Source organism: Drosophila sulfurigaster, chromosome X, assembly GCF_023558435.1.
Source record: "Drosophila sulfurigaster albostrigata strain 15112-1811.04 chromosome X, ASM2355843v2, whole genome shotgun sequence".
NCBI lineage: Eukaryota > Metazoa > Arthropoda > Insecta > Diptera > Drosophilidae > Drosophila > Drosophila sulfurigaster.
Genome location: NC_084885.1, coordinates 12,179,085 through 12,205,211, shown reverse-complemented (window position 1 = coordinate 12,205,211; position 26,127 = coordinate 12,179,085). Strand labels below are relative to the sequence as shown.

Below are 26,127 nucleotides of genomic sequence, written 5' to 3'. Positions count from 1 at the left end.
TTCAACTTCAATTGCGCATTTCAGATAATTAGATAGCTCGGTGTAATTATTCGTTGCATAGAAACTGCTTTGTCTAGCGTCAAGCAGTGCATCGGAAGTTAAGCTGGCGCCATCTAGTGCGCATGGTCAAATGCTGACGCTAATGTAAATGAGAAGTGCATCTGTGTGCAGGACAGATAAGAGCTGATCTCTCTTTGCCTGTCTCTCTCTCTCTCTCTCTCTAGATATCTCCTCGCTTAATGGGGATGCAGATGTAATAGCAGAATTTTTTACAAGATACTTTCAGTGAAAATTTCCAAATATCAATGCAATTATATATCGAATTTACAGGGTATCAAATAGTTACGCATACTCGCCGACCGCTGACGCTTCAGCGATAGTACAATTCATATGCAGAGGGGTTTTATCTTATCGCAGAGGCGCAACCGGGACACGACCGTTGCCGATAAGAGTCCACAGCTCACTAAGAAACTCCAGAACAATTGGCATTCGCAGTTGGTCAAAGCAAGTGGTGAGTGAAAAGTGGAGAGCGGAGAGTAGCGACAAAGTGAAATGCGAGCTGCCTGTGAAATATAAGCACAACAACTCTCCCACTGCGTCATAGTTTGGCATATTTCTGGAATGCAGCAACCCGCATAAAAAAAAAATAAGAAAAATATCAACAAAAATAATAATAATAAAGAGAATAGAAGAGAAGAGAAGAAACAACAATCACTTGTTGGAATATAGGCGCAGGCATCGCCATCGACTGTGGTCAAGTCAGTAACAACAATAACAATAACAGTGGCTACTGCAATTTGCACAGTGGTGCAAAGTTACACACACACGCAGACACACACACATTCACGTAGTGAACGGAAATTGGCACTTGGCAAGGGGAGCTAAGGGAGCGGCTGTGGAGGTATGCACATGGAATAATACCTTAACAATCGTCGCAGCTACAGTGAAACCTCTAATTATAGTGATATGCTTAATTCATATGGTTTGAGTGAAGTGATGTACTATAATTTCAATTGAAAGTCGCTTTTCTCATGGATTTAAATTCTTAGTCGAATAGTGCGCAATGTAATGCATATGGTAACAGTGAAACCCCTTTAGTATGATAATGAAATTCTTGCATACAGTGAAACCTTTTCAAATTCATTTAAAAGTTAAAAAAAAACTTTTAAAATTAACTTATTTACAGTGAAATTTAATAGATTAACAAAAGCGCAGCTCTAAAAATATTTCTACACTTTAACTAACAATAAAAATAAATTTTCAGGAAAAAATTTGGTGAGGAAGTGAAAGATTGCCGAATTTATTTAAATTAACAAGGTTAGATATAATTAAAATAAATATTTTGACAACATGAATTTAGCAGAAATCAAATTTATTTATTTATTTATTATTCAGAAAAAAAGTCTCTTAAATAAGCTACAAAAATATAATTAAATTTCTTCTTGGATAAATTTTAAACATTTAGAAATGAAGTCTCTTCCATATATTTGTTGATTATTGAAATAAAATTAGATCTATAAATGTTTTTACTTTCAGAGTTAATAAATAGTGAAACTTTTAGAAAAAAAAGTGACTTGAATTAATGCACTATAGGCAGGCTTCACTGTGACCATTGTATTGTATATTTATATGTTTGCCTTTTCCTTTAATCCTAAAAAAATATGCAACTTTTAGAGGAAAGAAGCGACTTGAGTTGAAATAAATACGTGTTTGTAGGTAGTAGGTGCACTGTAGACAGCCTTCACTGTAGCGATTGTATGGCCTTATATTTATATGGTTGCCTTTTCCGCACACAGCCCGCACCAAGTCGATAAGTCAGCTGTGGACTGTCGATTGTCGATTCTCCGTCATCGTCGTCGTCTGTCTGACGTCATCTCGACACTTGCAACTAAAGAAACAAAGGGCGAAAGGAGGCGGCCAAGGCGGAGGCGTGGCGAGGCGGTCACACATGATCACACAGTAAGAATAACGCAACAAAGAATTCGATAAGTCGATAATCCGAGAGCCGAGAGCCCAGTTCGACTCCCGAGTCCAACTTGAAAGCAAGATAAACGACGAACTGCGACTGCATCCGAAGCTGAGACCGCAGCTGCGGCTCTGAGAGAGAGGAGGTATGCAGGCAAAGGCGAGCTATGGCCAACCAGTGACGCCTGGCACGCCAGACTCGACGCACATTATCATTGGAGCAGCCGGCTACGTAGCCCACGAGCGTCGTCAACCCACCAAAAGTCTCATGAATTGTTTTCGGGATCGCTCAACGCCCGCATCGTCAGCGGCAGCCGCGTATGTGCGCTCGCCGAGCACCACAGCGCACCTGGAGGGGCAGGGGAGCGGCAGCAACATTGGCTCCACCACCACACTGGACATGGTTGGCCTCACGTCCGCCGCTGGACGACCCGAGGCTGTTGTGTTGTTGCGTGAACTACGCAGCAAGCCAAACAAATTAACGCTGCTCAAGAGCAGCAGCACCCGGGATCTGACGCGTCTGCTGTTGGACGATGCCACCGTCTTGGTATCGAATACCAGCCTGGACATGTGCTCCTCCTCCAACTCCAACTCGTCGGCTGGGAGTCCGGCGCAACCGCCGCGCAGCAGCAGTCGCGAGTGTTGCGTCAGTTGCTCGAAGCGTTGGCACAATCTGAAGCAGCGAATGCACACGCTGGAGCAGGATTTGCTGGCCCAGTCCAGCTACAGCCAAGAGCTGGAGGCCAAGCTGGCCGTGATGAGTAGCCAGCTGCACGAACTACTCCACGAGAGACGTCAGCCGCCGCCGGTGCCGCCGCATGCGCCGACATCCAATCTGGGAAAGCGGGCAGCTATAGCGCCGGTGCGTCCATCGCGTCTGACCGCATGGATGAATCTGTCCAATTGGTGGAAGAGTCGACCCAGCGTGGAAACGTTGCGGGAGCAACGCATCTTCTTCGACGAGCCGTGCTTCGACACCGAACTGGAGCTGGTGCTCAAGCACGATCAGCATCGCACCGTGCCCCGGATCGTCGTCGATTGCTGTGACCTCATCGAGCACAAGTATCGACGCTCGACGCAGCCGATCGAGGGCGTCTACCGTCAGTGCGGTGACTACAACAAAATCCAGACGCTGCGCTTCAACATCGATGCCAACGACTACGACGCACTGCGTCAACCGGGCGTCGATATACACACTCTAACCGGGGTGCTCAAGCTCTTTCTGCGCGAGATCAAGAGTCCGCTGGTCAGCGTGAACGAGGCCAAGACCTTCATTGGTCCCTCCAATCAGTGGCGTAAGTAGATAATGGATGGATGATCTGGATGACTGTTGATCCAATATTTATACACTTCAATTCCCACACTTAGTGCTCACCGAGCTGCACCAGAAGCTTGACATACTGAAGAGACTGATTCGCTCGCTGCCAGAGATCAATCGCGACACCATGGATTACCTCTTTGCGCACTTTAATCGGTGAGTTGAAAGTCCGCCGTCTGATCGGTAGAACGAAAATAAGATATATAACATATGTAGATAGAATACTCCGAGTTATTTACATAAGAAACTGCGTTCCATTACATTTAATTACATCTGCGCAAAAGTTAGAGAACAAAAAAAAAAAGAAGTGACTTTAGAGAACGCAGCAAGAAAATTCCAACTAACGTTATTGTAAATCAGTTGCATTAATTTTAATTTAAATGATTTTCACATTTGTTTGCCATTTTATTTATTTTGGTAGTTTACGCAAATTATATTAAGCTTCGACTAACCTCAGACGAGAAATTTCACGCTACTAAATTTAGTAGTTATCGATCAGTAGACTATTATTGAAATGTGGCAACACCGCAAGCAAAGTACAGTTTGCGTTTGACACAAATTTGTAACATTTTATTTTTATACCAGTTACCACACAATAGAAATGTATGTAGCAGGCAAAAAAAGCACCTCAGATCTTATAAAGTATATATATTCTTGATGACCTTTATATAGACTATATAGGCATGTCTGTCTTTATGAACACATAGATTTCAGAGACTATACGAGCTGGAGATATAATTTATATAATACTCTGCCCCGCAAATCGATAAAAAATAAACAACATGTTGGCAAGCAGTGAAGCTAGAGATTTTTGTTCATAATAATAATAAATGTAGTCTTTATGATTCCTGAAGAATTGGTTGCGATCAGATAATTGTTGAAGTTATTAACGAAATGCTTTTCTAGAGGCAGAAACGTCTAATAACTAGCGATCTTGGTTACTTTGCCTGATAATCTGGTATATTTTGCACACTATGGGATATTTTGTATCAATATATATATATATACCGAATGTTAATATTTTCAAATAGTATATTTTAAAATAAATATCGTACTATTTTGCTTTTATTATTTCACTCGACCGTAGCTTTCTTATTCCTTACGGTGAATTAATAATTTTGAACATTAGTCAAGTAAGTGTGAGGTAGAATAACAACTTTAGATTGATTATTAAGATGCGTTTGGTTTCACTCTTCGGAAATGATTTGTATATTGAAATCCCGCAACTAATCGGTTATACATACTTCACTTTCAGTCTCACCAAGGTGCCGCTGCAGCAGATAAGCCCCGAGACGTTATCGATATCGATATCACCATCGATATTTCACACTGTGCCTCAGGGCGCGCATGTCCACGATATCCAGGAGCTGTTGCGCGAAGGCGAAACCCTCGCCGACTGTGTCCGTCTAATGATCGAGTACCAGGCCCGCATATTCGAGTAAGTGGACGTGGGAGTGGGCGTGGTCATGGTCATGTTCGTGTTCGTACCTGGTGCTGGATAAAAATATGCGACATGTAAATTGTTGGTGATGGTTGCCTCCCCCTCTCCCCCAAAATCGCTTCAAATGCTCATCAAAAATGCTGCCTCCAAACAAAATTCCAAACTTGTCTCGAAATCGTTGTTAATTAACTCGCTCCCCCACCACCCCCAAAAACAACACTCCCATCCACCGTCCCATCTTATTGTTCCTCCTTCCCTCCGCTCCGCTCTGCTCTGCTCTGCTCCTCGTCTTCCACACAGATGCACGGCCGATCGTCGCCTGAAGCGTCTCAGCATGCGCAACTTGAAGAAGACGCTATCCCAGCCGGATTTATTCCACAACTTATTCTGATTCCGAATCGGATTGGGGCTTGGGGAATCGATGCCACCAGTGCCAGAGCTCAACGTGACCAATACGCTACGCATTAAGTACTCGGTATATAACTATTGTACATAACTTTTACGATTTTATGCTGTACATAAATACAAAATACTATTGAATATATATTATATAACTGCATACTATAGACAGATATTTTTGTTATCATCAATTTATTTTTACCCTATATAACATGATTTTCCACTCATTTAACTGTTTTCCTCTTCATAAGTTTAATGTCAAATAAATCGAAAAACATTTATATTAGGCTTTTAACTTTTATTTCATAAGGCGAATTTGAATTTAGCAAAACAAATGATATGCAATAAGAGTAATTTAAAACTAGGTTTACACTTAAATATTTTCGAAAATTAACTATATCATAAAATACAGATTGGTTAGTATAAAAAAAGGCGCTGAACTAATTGCAATAAATAATATATATTATATATACAAAAACCATGGCTTGATGCAGATAAGAAACGAGAACGAGAGAGATGGCCTGAGAAAGGAGACAGCAACAGCGGCGATAACATCTGAAAGACGCTATACGAAGTTCACAGAGTGCATAATACAATATAATATATATAAACAATCTGTAGTTATGTATGTATATATATATATATAATTTTATTTCGAACATCTGCATAACATTTGCAATTATTTGTTGTGGGGTGAATAAGAGAGGGGGAGATGGGGAAGAACCAATGATTTGTTTAACATAGTTGTACAGTCTACGGGTCTCTAGAACTACCATATAATATTTGAAATACCAACTGGCGTGCCCTACATGTGTAAGTATATGTGTATATATGAATTTGTAAATGTATATGTATTTGTATTTGTATGTATATGTGTATGTCTATATCAGTGTTTGTATATTTCGGTTTATTGTTTATTGAAATACTTTCGCTGGCTTTCGCTTGACTTGTTCAGCGCATTAACATTAGACTAAGTAACTAAAAACTATGTTTCGCATTCATTTTGCGTAATATATGTATATATATATATATATTATTTTACTCTTTAAACATTGAGTGAGAGTGGGGTGTATACATATATATATATAGTATGTGTAGATAGATAGCTTGGGGAAATTGGGGAATTTCAATTGATTTATTTATTGATGTGTGTACGACATTCAATTGAAAAAATTAAAAATAATAATGACAAACATTTCGTTCACGATCACAATGCTGGGTAATTCATTTGTATTTGTATCAATTATGTGTACGTATGTATAAATATATATATTATAAATGATTCAGAGATAACTGAATGCATATACGTACATACATATGTATGGTAAATATAATATACTATACATATTTTGTGTGTTTAAGTAATCAAAATCAGTAGATACATATTATTCAAAGGCACAGGAATCTATACACGCACACACACACATCTGGGCTGAGGTCTTTGAAGAACATACATAGATATATTATATTTTGCATGTAAAACTAAATTTCAATTTCAATCTGAATATGAATTCGAAAACGAATCGAACTGAGCTGACAAATGAATGAAACGTGCTGCTGCTTGGCAGTGTGTTATTCATGTTATTCATTCACACACACCGATAAGTACATTTCGATTAGTTAACGCTAATTAAACGTAATTTGAAATATTTAGATTATTGCTTAGCACTCCGCATAATGCTACGAATGCTACATGGGAAGGGCGTGGGTGGGCGACTACTTAAAGAATGGATTCTTGGAGGCCGATGATTTCATGGTGCACAAGATCTGACGCTCCAGTTGGAAGTCATAGTCCAACGTCTTCAGCAGCGTGGAAATTTCAGGCAATGTGGGCAACTATTGTTGTTAGCGAAAGAAAGAAAAATAGATTTGATTTCAGTTACGATGTTGACACACATTTCCAAGCACAATACTCACATCAGTCATTGGCTGGCTGCGCTGTAGCATGGCATGCATGGTGAATGGCACGCCTTCCAGTTCTGTATAGGTGCCCAGCGTGCCAGTCCCGCCATAGTTGCCATTTCGTCCTCCACCTGCAGCTGCTGTTGCTGGACGCGGTGGCGCTGGTCGCTGTGGCGAATTGATTTGAAAGTGCGCCTGTATCTCTTCGTAGTCATGGTGCTCGGCTGTTGCAGGCACCTGTGGCAGCTGAAATGGATCATTATTATTTTATTATAATGACGAATACAATTCTTATTGATATGAGATGCGCTAGAGCTTCAAAAGCCTTTAATTATCAATTATTTAACTATTTCTATAAATACATTTTCTTTTCAATATCATCTTAGGTTTCTCTATATTCATTTCTATATATACAATCATTGACGCTTAAGCAAAAATCTAATGTTCTCTAGTCCTCTATATTAGAAAACGGTGCCTGTGGTTCATGTCTTGGAAAATCACTATTTCAAATACATGCTGTTGTTTGCTTTACAATCACGCTGACATTTCGTATACTATTCAAACTGTGATACAATAATTATTATTTTTGCTTAGACGTTATAAATATTAAAGTTTTCTTAGATTCATTTGTGTATACAGTCATTTACACTCAATCAGAAGTTATCTAATGTCCTGCCTGTGGTTCATGTCTGGGAAAATCACTGTTTCAAATCCATGCTATGGTTATTGTCTTGGATTAGCTTAACAAAAAAATACTCGTGTCATTTAATTTACTATTTAAATTGTGATACAATAATTACTATTTTTTGCTCCTTTAAATGATATAAATATTAAAGTTTTCTTAGATTCATTTGTGTATAGTCATTTACCCTTAATCAGAAATATCTAATGACCTATACTCCTGTATACAATAATATAAAATACATGCTATGCTTTGTGTCTTTGCTTACAAAGAAATGCACGCTTACTATTTCATCTGTGATACAATAATAACTGAGTAATAATAATTAATTCTGCTCCTTTTAATAAAGTTGTATACAAATTGCTACATCACAGCTCGTATTATTTAGTTTAGTGAGTCAGGACAAAGCCGCGCACGCTTGGTAAATATTGTAAACATATGTGACATCAAAATTAAATTTGATCAACACTCACCGGTCCGCGTGAATTACGTTGGCCGTGTAAATTGAGACGATTGAGAGCCTGTTCCACCTCACAGCTGTTGCCGCTTGCAACACCGAGAGCAGAAAGTGGCACCGGCGGTGGCAGACGCACTGGAATCGCACCGGTTTTGTAGCAGATCAAAACGCCATTTATGTCGCCAGCGAGCTTAAAGCCATCGGGCGCTATCTTCAGCTTGGAGCAGAGTATTACATCGGTGACCGCATGCGTGACTGTGCCGCGTTTCGACAACTTGTAGGCGATTTGCCGCTTGCGCCACGCCTTCTGATCACTGTCCGCAGTGCGCGACAACAGCGAGAACTCCTTGGGCGGCGGCACTTTCTCGGCAATGACTCTGTGTGTGTGTGTGTGTGTGGAAAGGGCAAATGCATTTAATTAACCATGGACTGGCTTAATTAGTTGACTTTACTTACTTTAGCGTCTCCACAACGTAGTCGGGCAGTCCCTCGGACTTTGATAGGCAGAGATAGCGCGTGGTCTGGCGGCCAAAGAGAATGTTGTAATCACGCCACAGATCTGCATCGGCGTCCTGATCATAAGTCCGATGTATGGCATTGAAGTTCTTCGGGCAGCTGAAATAATTTGTATAAGTAATTGCGAAATAATCTGCAAGTGATCTCCGCTTACCGCTCAAAGTCCTCGACAATGTGCAGCGAGGTGATGGGTCGATTGTCCGGCAAAAAGCTCATGATGGAGTTGAACACATTCATGGGACTGCTCGCAGTGCCATTGAGCACTGCTCCAGCTGCGGCTCCAGCGGCCGTTGCATTTGTAATTGGCGGTGGGGAGCCAAGCAAGGCAGTGGCATTGGCCAGCGAGGAGTTGCCGCCACCGATGGCTGTGGTGGCGCCACTTTGAATGTGCTTGCCGGCCTTGTTCATGTCCAGATAACCGCTACTGCTGCTGCTTCTGCTGCTGTTGCTCCAGCTGACACTTGACTATTGTTGTCGTGCTTCTTTCTGCTTGATTCCTACAAACAAACGAGTAAAAACAAATAAACAAAACGAAATGTATGCACATAAAGAATTAGTGAGTTTTGACACATTACTCATACGCCGCGTTGTTTCCAATCGACAACAGTTCGAATTTCAATTAAACGACCTTTGTGGGCAATTCCCAAATCGTGATTCACGCTTTACGGCAACGCCACAAGAAACCAGAAACACACAGCAACTGCACTTTGTTGCCACTTTAAAAAACTTTAGTGGCTCTCTTGAGGCTACTAACACAATTTGCTTACATTGCTCGCCCTCTTCGAAATCTGCGAAATGCCGAGAGTTTCTCTTTTCACATTCACATTCACAACAACATCAGCACCCACGAATCAACGCATGTAAGCAAAGCAAAGTATTCGATTGCAAACTACCCGGTAAGCATTTTGTAAATGCTCTATAACAAATTAAATACATTAATTTTTATTTTATTCTACCTGAAATGAGATCGTTTGTAAATAACAAATTTTGTAAGTTTTTATAATTTATTTTTTTTTTAATTTGTGTAAATTGTTTCTTTGTGCTATTTCTATTATTCTAATCATTAAATATGTAAAAATATAAAAAAAAAGATTAAATTACTTCACTTTTCGATGTTAGATAATTATTAAACACAGCAAAATTGTACTAAATACTAAATATTGATAACGAATGTTGCTTACGAAATAACCAAATTACTTTGCTGTAGAAAGAGCATACCCTCTTCCTATCCATAGGTAGCCGGGTATAACAAAAATAAAAATAAACACACGCATATATGCATTCCTGTGTGTTTTTGGCTATCAATCATTCGCTTTACGGCTTTCTTATCTCACTCCCGACAAAGTTAACACCATTTTAAATGCCACCGCGACCCAAATATAATTCTCTTTCCGGTTATATTTTTAGAACATTTACCAAGCCAACGACAAAAGCACGAGCTCAAAAGATACATAACACAAACAAAAAAAAACCTGCTTGCAATTTTCATCTAGAAAAATCTCTCGAAATGATTCTTCACATTCTTCCCAGCGACCTGCGTTGACCACACTCATCAAAAAACAAAGTGGCCAAAGAGAGCAACAACAATTCATTGAGTCATAGACAATTGGTGAAATTGTTTTATTCTTCGTGTTTTCGTGGTGTATTGACCTCAAGTTGCAAGTTCATTCATGGAATTCTCAATCAAAGGCAATAAAAATAACATAAAGGCAATAAATTGATATAAACAACGCGAGGGCATTTGTACTTCGGTGTTGCTTAGTAAGCAATTACATTGATACCTCTAACAGAAGCAATAATAACATAATTGGCGATTTTGCTTAGATAAGAACTGAAATCGTGTAAACATTGCCAACTATTCGAAAGCTCATGTGTGTGAGTGTCTGTGCGTGTGTGTGTATTGACTAACAAAGCAAACAAGCTAAAGGCAACCTAGAGAAAGAAGAAGACCATGAGGAAAGGGAAGTAGATAATAAATTTGGAGAGCAGCAACAGCATCGAATATACCCACTACCTAAGCGGCAGAAGGGTATGCTCAGTTGCTGTAGCAACCGTATATTCGTTTCTTTTAAATATAAAAATTATTGTACGTTTGACAGCAATTTGAAATCCATTGCTTAGCAGGTATCTCGTAGTCAAACACACTGTCTTAACTTTCCTACTATTATTATCATTTTATGTTTGATATAACTGATAAGAGTCAGGAGTCAAGGTGTTAATAAAACAAGTGATAAACTCACACACATCCACCAGCATTAATAGAGCAGACGCTTTGAGTCATCATCACAATGAAACTGATACATTTCGCAATCGTAGCGAATTCATACAGATGGACAGCGCTAAGAAGACTTGACCAAAAACAACAACTTGCATAGTGTCGGTGTGTGGGGGGAGATTTGGACAGCCAGCGACAAGTGCGAAACAAAGAGAAAACAACTACAAGAATAAAGAAAACAAACTGCAGTACGTGACAAGGGCAGTGCAAGGAAGACAGACAGACTGTAAGACAGCAAAGACAAGCACAGCAAAAGAGGCAACAGCAGCAGCAGCAGTTACAAAAGCAAATAGTACAATAATAATACCAACTCACTCGCACTCCCGTTTACTCGCGACACCCGCTCTCTCCCACTTATGCACATACGCACACACACTCTGCTATATACACATATATATATGTACATACATTTATGGATGTGTGGCTACACTCTCAACTCACAAATATTTCAAGTTTTGAGAGAAAAGGAAAAAACAAAAACGAACACAGAATTAGGCGCATTTTGCAATGGGCACAACACGAAAATAGAAACGTTTTTAGTGCCGGTTTTGTGGCGCATACAAATCAAATCATAAACGCAAATTGCATGCCACTTAATTGAAAATGAAAGGCAGCAAGCAGTGCAGTCGGCGGGCAGCGCAGTCGGCATTGTTGGCGGCAGCATCAGAACTCCATTTCACACACACACACACAATTTATGAACTCTGCATATTTGTTGTATACTCATAATTAGCATTCGTTGCCGTTGCTGAAGCGAGTTTCTTACAATATTGGAATTGAACTTTCAGTGCTGCGCTCTACTGTTGGTGCTCTGAGAACAATAACAATTGCAGCAGACAATAACAATACCATTAATTCAATTGCTGTGGATGTTTTGAATGAGCCGTTCAATTTTGTACATACCTTTTACAATATTTTGAACCTGGCATACAAATTACATTAAATAGTACACTTATTTATTGCCTTGTTGCTATTTTTAATACACAAATTGCTGCACTTTTTTTCAATAGAACATCCACAGCAACAACACAATACACCAACAAAAAAAAAAACAATGAGATTTGTACACAGCACCCGCCGCCCGTACAACCGTCAGCTGTGGATAATTAAAATTTACTAACGTCAGTGTGACCATATGCCCTTTCGTAAAAGTTACCCAAAACTGGCATTTTTGATACTCGATTTCGATAAGAAAGTTTCGTTAAGTTTTAAGTGGACATTTGCTTAATACGGCTCTATTGACTTTATTTCCATGCATAATTTGCACCTACTGCTAGAAATCTAAGTAAAAATAAAAATGAATTCACAATAAAATAAGTGTATGAACCACTTTTAAATCAATAGTTTGACCTATAGTTTGTGTAAATGGAAACTGAAATATAAAAGAGCAAGAAATTGTTACGGACTAGTTGTCTTCCCTGGGGCCGTGCCCGGCTAGCTCAGTCGGTAGAGCATGAGACTCTTAATCTCAGGGTCGTGGGTTCAGGCCCCACGTTGGGCGCCATATTGTTACGGACTGGTTGTCTTCCCTGGGGCCGTGCCGGCTGGCTCATCGGTACTCAGGTGGAGTTCCATCCCTGGCCCACAGTCCGCACAATCGATAATTTCACCGATATTAACAGCTGTTTGTAACAGAAGAAACGCATCACTAACAGAAAAACAAAACAGCTGCCGCGCAATTGAAAATTGCGCAAAAACAAAAGGAAATCCAAAACAAACTATTGACGGTAAGTACGAAGAAAACAACCATAATATACGACTCACTGATCCATTTGTGTTTGAATAGGGCCACAGCTGGACCCCGGCGTACCCACCCTGCCTGAGATGGCCACATCGGCGCCATCTCCCTTGCATTGGCCACTATGTCAGTGGCTGCTCCTCATCTGGTGTAGTGCTGTGGAATTCCCTTCCCCTCCATGATGGGCAAACTCACACAACCATTCTTATCGTAAATACTATTATATAATTCATGAATTTTTCTTAATTACTAACATTTAATTTATTTACTTATTTTTATTTACAGATATCATACAAATATTTGGACAAAATGGCAAAGGAGCAAGATCAAACAAAATCACGCAGTAGGACGAGCGAAACAACAAATAGCCACAACGGCGTAAAGGACGACTTCTATGCGTCACGCATTCAGGAGATCGGTATGTTCTCGTTCATCAATTTACACACGCCTGTTCGTATATAAGTATATATACATATATATTTATCTGAGTCGCTTAATCATCTACCTTGACCTGCCTAAGAGCTCTTGGGATTGGTTAAGGGGCGATATGGTGAGGTGAGAAAATGCATATATGTAAATTCATAAATTAAATATATATATATCCCGTCGCGAATAAATTTTTAAGAATGTATGTATGAAGGTGTTTTGTCGTCCATACTCTGTCATTTGTACATAAATGTAATGCGAATCTACTTTAATTTAATTAGCTTATCAACCTTAAGTTGCGTTGATTCATTCAACAATATATTATTACTCAAGTTATAACACGAATCATAAATAACTACTAGTAAATTAGTACAGCGAAACGGTCAGCAGACAAATAAAGATTTCAAATCTCACAACAAATTAGTTGCTGTTTCAGTTATGTAGTTTATAGTCGGCGACAGTTACTGGCTTGATCGAGTAATCTGCTACCCCAGATGATTGGGAATATTTGCTCGTGTTGCACTGAAGGTCGGACAGGGAATGGCTTGGTGCCGCCGCACTGACTCACTCGGACAGGCTCCTCCTCTTGCTCGTCGCGCTGGGGTGGGACTTCAACCTCATAAACTGCCCGTTTGACTGCCGGTTTGTTGTCCTTGTGATGAGCGCCCTCGACGGCTCATGTATCGCTCCACTTCGATACATTCCTGGCGCAACTCGTCCACCGTGAGTATATCCATCGCATACACATATCGTGCCAAGCCTTCCTTTAACCCGCGCTTTATTATCTTCACCAGTTCCCGGTCTCGAAGAGGTTTCTGGAAGCGTGAAGCTAGCCGTTGCATGTGGTGGATGTAGTCGTCTACACTTTCGCTAGACTGCTGTTCCCTCTGCAGTAGCTCCCGCATGAGGTCATGCTCGGTTTGGTAGCCTCGAAACCGGTCCAACATTGCTTGACGCAACTGCATCCAGCTGTCTACTCTGGAGTGCCTCACGTGCATCCAGTACCATTCCCTGGCTCTGCCCTCCAATAGAACATGGAAGTCGCGTAGCACTTCCCTCCATGGGCATTGGTATTGTCTTTGCAAGAACTCGATGCAGAAGACAAAATCCTCCACAGCGTGAGTGGAATCGGCACCATCGAATCGCACGTTCCAGCGTTCCAGCTTCAGGTAAGTGCTGTCCCTCGACGACTCAGTTACCATGCCTAATTCGGTCCTTCCGTCTCCAGCATCTGAACGTATGTTGCCGTGGGGATTCCGCCAGTTCCTTGCGTGCGGATCGTGCACTTCTTCAAGGCTCGTTAAATAATCTGGACGCGGCAACGGTCCTCTTATGGTCTGCACTGGCGGCTCCGGCTCACTTTTGTGGACCTTCGGGATTGCTCCTGTCCCTGCCATCGATTTTTGCTGCGTAGAGGCGGGTTGACTGCCACTACTACCGTCCCTCTGCGGCCCGATGGTCTCCTGCATCAGCCTCATCATCTCCATGAAGCCTGCGCGAATCTCATCGCGTATCGTTGCTGCAATACCCTCCACCAGTGATCTCCTGTAAGTCTCATGGGCCTGCGCAATAGCTGCGTTCACGGTCGACTTGATGACTGAATCCATCGACTCCGGTGGATAGATTTGTCTGCCCGTATCCGTCGAATTGCTGGCAGTTGCTGATACTACCTCAGATACTACTGCTGGTTCACGACTTTCTGACATTTTAATTTTTTCAAAATCAAATTTCAAATTTGGCGCCATATTGTTGTTGTTGTTGCTCTGGTTGTTGCTGCTGTCGTTGCTGCTTCTGTTGTTGTTGTTGCTGCTGCTTCTGTAGTTGTTGTTTTCGCAGTGGTTGTTGCTATCGTTGCAGTGGTTTTTGCAGTTGCTTGTTGCAGTTGATATTGTTGCTGTTATTGTTGTTGTTGTAGCTGCTGCTTCTGTAGTTGTTGCTTTGCTGCTTCTGTTGTTGTTGTTTTCGCAGTGGTTGATGCAGTTGCTTGTTTTTGCTGATATTGCTGCTGTTATTTTTGTTGTTGTTGCTGCTGTCGTTGCTGCTTCTGTTGTTGTTGTTGTTGATGCTGCTGCAAGTCTTTGTGCAGTTGCTTGTGTTGTTGATATGGCTGCTGTTATCGCCTTCTTCGCGCACACACTCGCAGTCACACGTGCACAACAATTTTCGCACAGACACCAATTTTTCCGACTTCTTTTTTTCTTCTCGGTGGACCGTCTCCAACCTCGATCGCAAACCAACTCCTCGAGCCAGCAAAATCCACATGCTCCTTTTTTCATCTCCTATTTAACAGGAGGAGCAATTTTCAAATTTCCCCTCCCTGGAGTTACCATTTCCTATCTCCGATACATCGCCTCGCGATATATCGATAACCCCCAACATTGCTGGCACAAACGATATCCAAAACGTAACAAAATAAACAAATTAATATTATTATTCCTAGCCTACAAAAACTCTTGGTTTTCCCACGAAAAATCGATAAAAAAAAAAATTGCGAAAATATCGATGATTTGGTATTTCTTCACCTTTTTGTCATCACTAATCAGATGCTTTTGCATCGGTGCAATAGAGTATTTATTTTTGTTAAACAATAAATTCAAGTATGGAGAAAACTGAAGCAGTCACAATACCCAACATTGATGCATATCGCCGATTACTCAATAAAGCAGTGTCTCAACTGCTGCTCGACAAAGGAGCCGCCACAGCCAGTAATCAATGCCTCGAGACGCTCACGCAAATGATGCAGGCGCGTAAGTTGATCTAATCAAATGTTGAATTAAAACACAAACTCGTTATGTTAACAATAATCGATTTGCAGTGATAGTCGAGGTGGGGAATTCATCACACAATTACTGTGAACTGGCTGGACGAACCATGCCCACAGTAGGCGACGTCAGCATTGCGCTAATCAACATGGGCATCAACATCAGCAGCTTGGAACCGTATACCCGACGCGTAAATCATGTGTCAATTCCACTACCATCACAGCAGACCCAACAGCGTCAACTGAGTTTGCTGCAGGCTGGCAGCAAGGCTGCCCATCCGCATTACGTGCCCAGTTATTTCCCAGCGATGCCCGATCCTCATGCTTACATTAGGACGCCAACGCATAAACAGCCTGTTACGGAATACGAGGCAATTCGCGAGAAGGCCGCTAGCCAGAAGCGGGATGTGGAGAAGGCGTTAACCAAGTTTCTGTGCAAAACATCTGAAACGGTCAATCTCTTTCCCACCGAGGATAATATGTTTCCACGTAAGCATTAGCAACATTCTTCCCATTTAAAATGTCCTAATTATTTGCATTTGTCAATAGTGATTGCCTGCAGACCAAGATTTCCGCCCTATCTCGCTGCTCTGAATCCCACAGATCAAGTATTTGACTTTGAGGAGCTGGAGTACCACTACTTAGTGGCCAATCGGACAGAGGATGCGCCCAGCAAAGGTATATTTCTATTGCTCTATTGCAACAATTTTTAAAACTTTCCTTTTTTTGACAGAGGATGGTGAGGAAGGTGACAGCGAGAATGAGGACGATGGCGACAAGTCCAAGGAGGAAAAGCTCGAGCTAGAGATTAAGCCCAATTCGACGACGAACAAAGCGATCTTGGAAAATCCCAACATTGACAATCCCTATCTACGAGCTGCAACATTGCCCAAGCGAGCGAAACTGAATCCCGAAAGCGGAGCCGACACACGGAATATAATGCCTGCTCGGCAACAGACTCCAACTGCATCGACAGCATCAACTACACCGACACCCGCTCCAACTCCAACACCCTCGATTTTAGAGATTACGAAAGCGTAATGTTCATAAATTTCAATTGTATTTTAGGTAGTCTCGTAAGCAAAATTTTATTTTTTGAATAAATGTATCGATAACAACTATCGTTATACATATAGCTCGGATGTTCAAGCGGCCGGTATCCGCGTGACCATTTAGCTTATTGATGTACAACTGCACATTGTATTTTTAAGAACAAATCCTGCAAGAATTAATTTGTTGCTGCTAATAGTATATACTAACATACTAATAACAGAATTAATTCTTAACTTAAACAAATTCTTATTAGACTTCAAATTTATGAATAACCAACGGTGAACTTGGTATATTTCATAAAGTCGCTTGGTATTTTTAACCGGTCCGTCTGCGGTCACACTGACGGCATGCCTTCCAATTGTGCATTTGCCTGCTGAGTTTTATTGTTATTTATTATTATTGTTGAAAGCTTATTATAACATAAATAGTAGTTGAACTGCTGTTGTGCCTTGTATAATTAATTGGAGCAATCCACACATACCAACGGGAAGCGCAACAGCTTTGGCAATATGAATTTCCTGCGACAAACATTTAACGTTACGAAACAATTGACGGCACAAGGTAAGTTGCAAGCAAGTTAAAAACTAATACAATTCTATCTACTTATGTACGTATATATGTGTAGAGTCTGTTTTGGGCGATGTTTCTGCAAACACACACGCCTTGTTTATTTGCACATCATCTTCGTCGTTAGCAGCCACCCGCGCATGTTTCTTCCCCTCTTGCCTATCAATGATGTGCTCTCATGTCTCATGTTTATCTTGCGATCCTTTCGCCCAATCCATGTGGACGATGATTTGTATAAATTGTGTTTGCTTTCGATTTCAACTCTTTTCCGTTCCCCTTTTTCCCGTCTGCGCGTGGTCGGCACACTTATTTTCAAGGCCAGTTCATTTGTCGCAAGTCCTGTGAATATTTTCATAGGACTTTTCTCATCAAAAGCGGCGAGTATTTTTAATTAAAACTATGGCCACCTAACGTGACATTTCTCGACAACAATGGGAATTTGCATGACCCATAATCACTACCAACAATAAAAAGGAACACAGGTGTCACAATGCGTCCAGCCTGCGGACTGTTTTTGGTGATCGCTATTGTGCAGCGTTATGGTAATTATTACCTGTATGTGTGTGTGGCATTTAATTAAAATCTTTGTCCTTTTTTAGTAGAAGAGTGCTTGCTCTGCTGCTGTCAGTGGTCAATCATTGGATGCGGGAGTTTGATGGGAATGCGCAGAGACAATGAGAGTAAAACCCCTTGTCAGTCAGTCAGCATAAAAGGCTTGAGAGTGACCCATAGCCACATCGAAATCAAAGTCCATATCCATATCCACATCCATATCCTTTTGTGCATTGCGCGTCATTTGGCTGCAATTATTTGGTGAAGCAAATGCATCGACTGCAGCAGCAGAATAACAATTATTTTGCGATTTTCACAGAGATTAGCCACAACAAAAGGCCAGTGGGCATTGTCAGTGTGCCAACTGTCCTGCCTGACCCTTTTGTCTATTCTTTGTGACTGTGTATATGTATGTATGTATGTGTGCGTGTGTGTTGTCCATCAGTCTGTCCCGCTGTCAAATGCTTTAAGCCGCCCGCAATGTGCGCAAATAGTTGTATATTTAATTCGTACAGTTGTGTTGGCATCTAATCAGTTCTTTGTTCATTCTTATTTTTTTTGCAGTCCTGCAGAGCAGCTACAACAATTGTGCTGCCGCAGCTTGGCGAGGCATGGCCTCGTTAAATCAAATGCATCGCACGGGTCCACACATCAAGAAGCGCCCGCCACGTCAGCCACTGGACGGAAAACCCTTTGCCAAGGGCGTTGTGCTCAAGACGCTGATCAAGAAGCCGAAGAAGCCTAATTCAGCGAATCGTAAATGCGTGCTTGTCCGCTTATCCACCGGCAAAGAGATGGTCGCCTATATACCGGGCATTGGACACAATCTGCAGGAGCATAACATTGTGCTGTGCCGTGTAGGACGATTGCAGGATGTGCCCGGCGTGAAGCTGAAGGCGGTGCGCGGTGTCTACGATCTGGCGCATGTCATCAAGAAGGGCCAATAAATAGACAGACTCTAATCATGTGTAGTGTACAATTCTCTCGTTTCATTTACATTTACTTTGTATAAAGCTAAACAATTGCCCAATTATTCAATCGCAATGTCCAACTTTGTTATTGTTCGCTTGTGGCAAGTGCTAGACAAGTAGTTATTTTCTTTTTATGGAAAATTATGCAGCTCAGCCGGATTAGTGTAAGTAGCCTGAGACAACACACACACACACATGCTGGGTGAGGACTCACTTCACTTCAGCTCTTCGTCTTGTCGTAGTCGTAATCTTAAGTCAACAGCACAAAAGGCGGGGCCGTCTCAACCCAATGCAAAAGGATCTTTACTGAGAGAGAGTTTTGTGTAAAATCAAGTTGTAACTGCATTTTTACGCTTTAACTGGCAAATCCCTTTTAAGAATCGTGCTGGGAATTCTTTAGTCTTTTTACTTTTTAACAGAATTGTACAAATTTTATGCCAAATAATCGTTAACTGAAATCGTTAACGGGGCGTCGCCGTTTTCACAGTGCGCCGAGCAAAAACTGATCATTGAATTTGGCACCTTAAATGATTATGCACGCTACCTTATTGGGTAGCTGGGTATTAACTGAAATACTATATATGACGATGTATTCTTTATGAGCGCCAACAGTTAAATTCATCTTTATGCATATTGCCAATTTCCTGAGAGGGACCAAAATAAATAAAATGTTTACTTTCTTATGTTTCCAAATATTTCTATGTACATGATTAAAAAAATCGTTTAAAAATTATTAGTGTTATAGGCAATCCAAAGTATAGTTTGTTTTTTGGTTTTCAAACGTTTGCTGGCTTTTTGAACTAAAAATACGTGTTTTTGTTGGTAGTTCAACATAGTTCTATATTATATCATATATCAACTACTCCACTGCATATAAATTCTTACACCAAAAGAATGATGTGAATTCTAAAATAAATTTTGATTGCTGTGTTACATTTCAGAACTTAAATATATATTTAACAATATTTATTTTTTTTTGTAGTTCTTAAGTATATATTTAACAATTTTGTAATATTTAATACAGCAATTCAATTGCAAGAGACATTCTTCATTTTCATTTTCGAGTGAGTTAAAATATTAAAAAGTAATCAAAACAATTATTGCATGAAATTATTTTATTATTATTTTTTTTATTATGCAGCACTATTTAAAATAGAATAATTTTGGGAGATCACAATCGATTACCATTAAACCATTTTAAAATTATAAAGTATATTAGATTTTTTCACCATTTTTTAAAATACAAAATATTTTATTTTTATATTGGCCAATATTATTTATTTTATGCATTTGAAATGCGAGCTGCCGTTGCATGCTGATGGCGATATTTATCGATATCTTTATCGAGGAGAGCCCAATCTGGGGTCTCTTGCTCAACACGTTGCGCAACAGTTACGCAGCGTAAATAAAAATGGCGTCGTAGACAAAATGGCCCCTGAAGAAGAAGTAAGTTGAAAAAAGATGAAAATCGGATATTTCTTAAAGCTGCAGCCATGTTATTAATGTTAAACTAAGGAATTTGCGAAAATATTGAAACTATTGAAATCATTTTGCTGGTCTTGGAATATTCGAATACGTGTTGAGGTCTGAACGTGCAACTTTGTCAAGTTGTATGCCTCGAAATGTGCCACAAAGCACTTTTGCGAACCTTTCTTCTGGGTAGTGAGAACGAAAAACTCTTTCATGTCGGCGTCCATCAAAATGGCAACGGATGCTAACGGTTAACCGTTATCCAGGCATACGGAAACACAGTTAAACAAACAAACAAACAAATGCACATCGTTCCTACGATCGTTTTATGTAAGCCGACGACGACGACGACATTGCGGTCTCATGGTCAGCGCTGACCACGAGAAAATCCTTTTGGTCCTTGGCCAAAGTCGAGGCGACAGTCGGGGTCAACAATGCCCAAGCTGCTCCTGCTGCCTGATTGAGCCATTATGACAGAAGTCTTCGAAGATAAAGATAAAGACGAACGTCGAGCGACGAACGACGAAGACAGTGACAATTTAGTTTTATTGTCCTTGTGGTGCTGTCCTATTGTTTTAGCATCGTTCGCTGATTTTCTGCTGAGTCAAGTTGGCTAACATGCTGCCAAATGCCTTTGTTCTCAAGCGTGCATAATTTTTATCAATAAAAATGTCATTGCTCACTCATATGTTTAAGGATAAATCCATGTATCTACATACGATTGCCACTAATCATGACATAGGACACGTTGACACTTCCGTTGAACCCAAAGCGGCGTCGGGCGTCTTTGTTTTTTTTTTTTCGTAATAACTGTAAAATTTGTTAAATGATAAATGATTGGATGGACACGGCTTGGTCAGTCCAAGATTCCCACAACTCACCAGCAGTCTCGAATACTATAATACTATATGTATTATAATTATTCTTTTCAAGTCTCGATTTTACTTTGAAAGATGTGCGAGTGAACATTATTAATTCATTTTAATTTCAATAAACGTATTTATATTTAAACATAATGTCAAATGTAAAGGTATTAGAATTCCTAATTTACAAATCAATCTGTTCATCATTTGTCAAAATAATTGACAATCAATAAATTGTGATTTGTTAAATAAAATCTATTACACATATATTGCTAAACTATTAAAAGCAACAAAATCGTTTAACCTTTCACTCCTATTCATAAAAAAAGTTACGATATTACGACAAAGAAACTTACGATATTCGAACTTTGCTTGTAAAATTTAACAAAGAAACAACAAAGTAAATTTAATTGTTAGTAAAGTAATATATTAAAAGTATACAGCGAAAAAACTACGTAGAATTTTGTATATTTTGTAAAATTTTTAAATAATAAATTTTCAAATATGTTGCATATAATTTCTCTAGATAGTAAAGTAATATATTAAAAGTATACAGGGAAAAAAGTACGTAGAATTTTGTATATTTTAAAAAATGCATAAATAATAAATTTTCAAATATGTTGCATATCATTTTTCTAGATATTTTTGTGACTTGGCTCATTATCTTTCATTTATGTCCTATATATTTTAATTTATCTTTAATCTCAGCATTACAAGTTCAAAACTTCTGTAAATTTTGAAATACAACTTTTATTTGCAGTCATTTACTTAAATATTGATTGCTAGAAACTAATAAAAAAACATAACAATTATCGATCAATGTGAAGATTGCTTTAATTACCAAAAACTGCTTTTTCATGCGAGTGCAATTTCTGGAATCCTTAATTGCGATTGTCCTGGCGAATTTATGGTTCGAGTTTGAATCTGGGGAAGATTGTTAAACATTTTGTTTAATTTTTGACACGTGCGCTTGGCTTTGGGGTTGGTTGCTTAGTTGCTCGGTTATTCGGTTATTCGGTTGCATGAATACTTATGAGATGAGAAACGCAACCCCGTTGTCGTCGTTGCTCGTGCGGCAATTTCAACCCTTTCGGGGAGTTGTACAACCCTTGTCGTAACAGCATCTCATCGAGAGTTGACCACAAAATGGAGTTACTTTTGCGTTTGATTTATATTCGCATTGAAATGGCGTTTGCAATATTATTGATCTTTATTTTTTGTATTTGTATTCCTTGGGGACCGATCGTGAAGACGAAAAAAGAAACAAAAGACAAAACAATGGAAACCCATCTAATTACGAGTGTTCTTTGTGTGGTTTACAAGAATCGATCGTAATCCAAGTGTCAAGTCAAATAATGATGCATAACTCTGGAAGGAGGCAAATACAAGTGTTAGATGCGGCAAACCAGATAATCCATAACGTACAACATTATTTTACTTGTAAAAAAGAGCAGAAAAAAAACGAGATCAAACTGGCATTCAGATGAAATGTCAAGAGATCTCTGAAGATGGCCAACAAACAACGGGCGGGCGTTAACCACACAAAAGAACGATCGTGTGCCAGCAGCCAATTGTCTCTATCTCTCTCTTTCTATTGAGTTCTTCATCTCCTTCATCCTTGTGGCTGTGTTGCTCTCCCTTAGGAGTGTGTGCGTGTGTGTTGTTGTTGGCCACGTGTAGCGCACACTCCAATGGCAATGAAGCATCTAGGGTGCATGACCAGGTGCAAAATGCAACGAGCTATCCTCGAATGGGGCTTGATTTCAACCCTTTTGCTGATCGTGCCGATCGTGGGCCCTGATTTCATCCTGATTCGCCAGCAGGCGACACACCTTTATCGCTGTTGACATATCATAGAAATGGCAAAAATGCCAGACGGCGATTTACAAAATGTGTTTGCTCATCGCCATAATCCTTGATGTGGCGGCACGATCGATCAGGCGTTTGATGATCACACGCCTAGCGTTCGCCAAGCACGTGTCCAACTTGGAGGACATTTTATGCGCAGATCTCATAGTTTATACGAGTTTTTGTCATTCTAAGCAAGTTTTCTATGTTAGCGTAAACTTGACTTCATTTTGTAACTCTCACTGAAATGATCTTGTGCTTCTTTTGTATTTCTAATTTAAATGTGCTGTTTTGCTTATCATCGTTTTATTTTGACATTACTCAAATTTGTCGATCCTATTCGATTTGAAATCAAAGTTTGCTTTTTATACCAGCTACCCATAGATTAGAAAAGGTATTGTAAAAGTTGTGGCTACAGTAAATGTTCATAAGAGGCTGAAGAAGACGTATCCGAATTTTGAATTAAACTGAAGGTATTGCTCTAAAATGAAGAAAATCCGATATTTAATAAATGATGCATTAATATCAATTATGCAATTATGTGCAATGTTTTTAAGTTAAAAGATCTTGGAGAAATAAACTCTATATAGTGATTTAATTACATTTATATGCAACTATCTTACAGGCGTTATGAAATGTAAATTAATTTAATTAATGTAAGATGTATTTAATATCTATATTTTACAAATTTTTTGTCTGGGCTTGTTTTAATCACAATAATCTTCAAATTGTAAAGGCAACATCGCGCCTCAATCAACTCTGGCTTTAAGAAGACTCGATCGTTAGCCCACTTCAAGAATCTCGCTACACAGTAGATAATCCCGCTGATCAGGCTGCTCAAGTAGTTTGCCAATTGAAGATCAGAGTGATCCTTTGATAGAGTCCGTCACGCAAAGCGCAAGGTCGCGCCCTACACAAGACTTCTGGCTTTACGGGGGCTTGAGAGAGGATGGCAGAGGGATGCAGTAAACGAGCGTTAGTCTAGTCTAAAATGACAAAAAAAAAATGTAGAGCTAATAATCCCGCTGATCAGGCTGCTTAAGTAATTTTGCAATTGACCTACAAATTTGCCTAAGCCACGCAGAGGAATGAGGAATGAGAGTCTGGCATTGTACAAGCTAAGGCACTGTAACTGTAACAGTTAGAGTAACTGTTGCTGTTGGCAGTAATCGCCGGATTTACGTGAAACTTTTGCAATAAGTAGCGCATAACAATAAATTGAAACTTGGCCGAACTATTTGGCAATATACGAGCAGAAACTGGTGGCCTAATCTTAAGTACGCGCCTTGATCCGGGGCTCGCTCCCCGGTTTTGGTTTTCTTCAGTCTTGAGCGTAATCTGAGATTAAATTAAAATGTCGCAGGCGCGCATTCATAATCGGGCCAAGCAATACAACGGACAACGCGCACAGGCAGAGGCATAACTCTAAATCCCGTAAATCCTGTCCAGTCCGCGAGCCTAATCCTTTCGTCAAAAACCAAGCGAATGCTACCTGAGTGCACCGAGGCGAGGCGAGGTTGCATGCAACTGGCGCGCTCGCTACACACGAATCAACCTGATTAAAATTGTATTTTTCCCAAATTTATGGGATTAAGTTCCGTTCAAGTTCCTTTAACTCGTTTAAGCTACCGGATTTAGTTCAAGTGCGACCTGCGACGATGTCCTGCCAATGTCCGTGTCTCATGGCTCACAATCTTCGCTGACTAGGCCAACTCACTGAGCCGCCTCTGATCCGATTTTTATTGGGCTGGCTTAATTAGCACAATTGTTTACAAAATTTACCTTTCGTCATGCTGCGACCCATTCGCTCTCGCCTTCACCGATGTCTGCCGAATCCTGCACAACTACTAATATACCATACTTCTATATGTACATATGTGTATGTATGAAATCGTAGGCTCGCCCACGCCCACGCCCACAGCTCGAGGGCAGGCAAAACGTGTGAAGCGAGCAGCTTGAAATTCTATTTAAAAATTAGTCTAATCCACGGGCAAACACACTACCGAACGAACACATCTCACTATCAACGGCCTGACCTGTCTGTCTCACCTTGTATTACTATATTCTCTTGATTCCCACTCCTTCAATTTCTATAACCTTGCCTTGCCTCACATTCCCGTTAAATGCCATGCAATTAGCCTATGCAAATATCGCCGAACCACAGAACCCACAGCAGCACACAATGGACTCTCTCTTGCTCTACAAAAGGAGCGTGGTTCTTTTTATTGGCCCATATTCCTTTTTTATAGGTCATCATTTATGTAATACTCGTCGCATTTATCAACGAAAATATGTTCTTAGTTTATCAATTACCACTTAAATGCTAACTTACCTAAGACGCCAATTCAATTGTTCGCTTTAGTTTTATTTTATCCACCATTTTTTTATTTTACAAAATAGAAGTTAAATTTTCAAGTAAGGGTCAGAATTCGATAGTTATTATATCATTATAGAACACATTTTTAATCCACATAAGTCCAACAATTAAATTAAATTAAACGCATTGATTTTTAATATTTAATATTTAATATTTTAATCAAAGCAACAAAATTTTATAAATGAATAAACACAATTTGTTTATTTATATTTCAGTAAGTGAATTCATACTTAAACAGAGACAAGGTTTACAAACATTTAGTCCGCTACAAAAAGTTAGTTAAACATTGTGTCTTGTTTTCTTTATGGTGCTGTCGCTAAATAAGCTGAATATGCCGCTAAGTAGGATGTATAATCTAAAATACATCCATGGCGAACGAAAATCATGCGAATTGCAGCTGAGCTTTTAATGCGCAAATTTCGAAAGAATTCGAAAATTTAAGTTACATGTATTGTACGTTGTAATTTATACGTAGATGAAGGAAATCTAAATAAATAAAACTGGAAATATTAAATGCCAATGGAGCAGAGTAACTTGTGTTATTTA

The 26,127-nt window shown here is 39.8% G+C and overlaps 5 protein-coding genes and 1 non-coding gene across 6 annotated transcripts; 4 read left to right on the top strand and 2 right to left on the bottom strand.

Moving 5' to 3' along the window:
- Positions 1-363: 363 nt before the first annotated feature.
- LOC133849027 (rho GTPase-activating protein 15) lies at positions 364-5,383 on the top strand. Its single transcript, XM_062284840.1, has 5 exons — positions 364-901; positions 1,797-3,260; positions 3,334-3,439; positions 4,539-4,721; positions 5,025-5,383. The coding sequence occupies exons 2-5, from the start codon at positions 2,114-2,116 to the stop codon at positions 5,113-5,115; spliced, it is 1,527 nt and encodes a 508-aa protein (XP_062140824.1). The 5' UTR covers positions 364-901; positions 1,797-2,113; the 3' UTR covers positions 5,116-5,383.
- Positions 5,384-5,486: 103 nt separating this feature from the next.
- On the bottom strand, positions 5,487-12,036 carry LOC133849030 (multivesicular body subunit 12A). Its single transcript, XM_062284852.1, has 6 exons — positions 11,859-12,036; positions 8,835-9,177; positions 8,621-8,779; positions 8,181-8,541; positions 7,041-7,271; positions 5,487-6,959 (listed from the first exon to the last, which is right to left on the bottom strand). Exons 2-6 carry the CDS (start codon positions 9,086-9,088, stop codon positions 6,840-6,842), a joined length of 1,125 nt encoding a protein of 374 aa, XP_062140836.1. The 5' UTR covers positions 9,089-9,177; positions 11,859-12,036; the 3' UTR covers positions 5,487-6,839.
- A 347-nt stretch (positions 12,037-12,383) lies between these two features.
- Trnak-cuu (transfer RNA lysine (anticodon CUU)) lies at positions 12,384-12,456 on the top strand. Its single transcript has one exon. It is a non-coding gene; the product is annotated as a tRNA-Lys (tRNA).
- Positions 12,457-13,490: 1,034 nt separating this feature from the next.
- Positions 13,491-15,379, bottom strand: LOC133847991 (uncharacterized). The gene is made up of 2 exons (XM_062283351.1): positions 15,088-15,379; positions 13,491-14,954 (listed from the first exon to the last, which is right to left on the bottom strand). Exon 2 carries the CDS (start codon positions 14,862-14,864, stop codon positions 13,737-13,739), a length of 1,128 nt encoding a protein of 375 aa, XP_062139335.1. The 5' UTR covers positions 14,865-14,954; positions 15,088-15,379; the 3' UTR covers positions 13,491-13,736.
- A 268-nt stretch (positions 15,380-15,647) lies between these two features.
- Positions 15,648-16,998, top strand: LOC133847990 (transcription initiation factor TFIID subunit 8). The gene is made up of 4 exons (XM_062283350.1): positions 15,648-15,866; positions 15,935-16,369; positions 16,430-16,558; positions 16,614-16,998. The coding sequence occupies exons 1-4, from the start codon at positions 15,719-15,721 to the stop codon at positions 16,919-16,921; spliced, it is 1,020 nt and encodes a 339-aa protein (XP_062139334.1). The 5' UTR covers positions 15,648-15,718; the 3' UTR covers positions 16,922-16,998.
- Positions 16,999-17,261: 263 nt separating this feature from the next.
- LOC133847992 (small ribosomal subunit protein uS12m) lies at positions 17,262-19,096 on the top strand. Its single transcript, XM_062283353.1, has 2 exons — positions 17,262-17,494; positions 18,617-19,096. Exons 1-2 carry the CDS (start codon positions 17,443-17,445, stop codon positions 18,997-18,999), a joined length of 435 nt encoding a protein of 144 aa, XP_062139337.1. The 5' UTR covers positions 17,262-17,442; the 3' UTR covers positions 19,000-19,096.
- Positions 19,097-26,127: the final 7,031 nt, after the last annotated feature.

What these genes read in the sequence shown, in the direction of transcription:
- LOC133847990 (XM_062283350.1), top strand. Translation starts at nt 15,719, where the DNA reads ATGGAGAAAACTGAAGCAGTCACAATACCCAACATTGATGCATATCGC. An exon ending in CGAGGATAATATGTTTCCAC is followed by an intron (nt 16,370 to 16,429) that starts GTAAGCATTAGC and finishes ATTTGTCAATAG; the next exon opens with TGATTGCCTGCAGACCAAGA. An exon ending in AGAGGATGCGCCCAGCAAAG is followed by an intron (nt 16,559 to 16,613) that starts GTATATTTCTAT and finishes TTTTTTTGACAG; the next exon opens with AGGATGGTGAGGAAGGTGAC.
- LOC133849027 (XM_062284840.1), top strand. Translation starts at nt 2,114, where the DNA reads ATGCAGGCAAAGGCGAGCTATGGCCAACCAGTGACGCCTGGCACGCCA. An exon ending in TGGTCCCTCCAATCAGTGGC is followed by an intron (nt 3,261 to 3,333) that starts GTAAGTAGATAA and finishes TCCCACACTTAG; the next exon opens with TGCTCACCGAGCTGCACCAG. An exon ending in CTCTTTGCGCACTTTAATCG is followed by an intron (nt 3,440 to 4,538) that starts GTGAGTTGAAAG and finishes CTTCACTTTCAG; the next exon opens with TCTCACCAAGGTGCCGCTGC.
- LOC133847991 (XM_062283351.1), bottom strand. Translation starts at nt 14,864, where the DNA reads ATGGCGCCAAATTTGAAATTTGATTTTGAAAAAATTAAAATGTCAGAA.
- LOC133849030 (XM_062284852.1), bottom strand. Translation starts at nt 9,088, where the DNA reads ATGAACAAGGCCGGCAAGCACATTCAAAGTGGCGCCACCACAGCCATC. An exon ending in ATTGTCGAGGACTTTGAGCG is followed by an intron (nt 8,780 to 8,834) that starts GTAAGCGGAGAT and finishes AAATTATTTCAG; the next exon opens with CTGCCCGAAGAACTTCAATG. An exon ending in AACGTAATTCACGCGGACCG is followed by an intron (nt 7,272 to 8,180) that starts GTGAGTGTTGAT and finishes GATCCATTTCAG; the next exon opens with CTGCCACAGGTGCCTGCAAC.
- LOC133847992 (XM_062283353.1), top strand. Translation starts at nt 17,443, where the DNA reads ATGAATTTCCTGCGACAAACATTTAACGTTACGAAACAATTGACGGCA. An exon ending in GAAACAATTGACGGCACAAG is followed by an intron (nt 17,495 to 18,616) that starts GTAAGTTGCAAG and finishes TTTTTTTTGCAG; the next exon opens with TCCTGCAGAGCAGCTACAAC.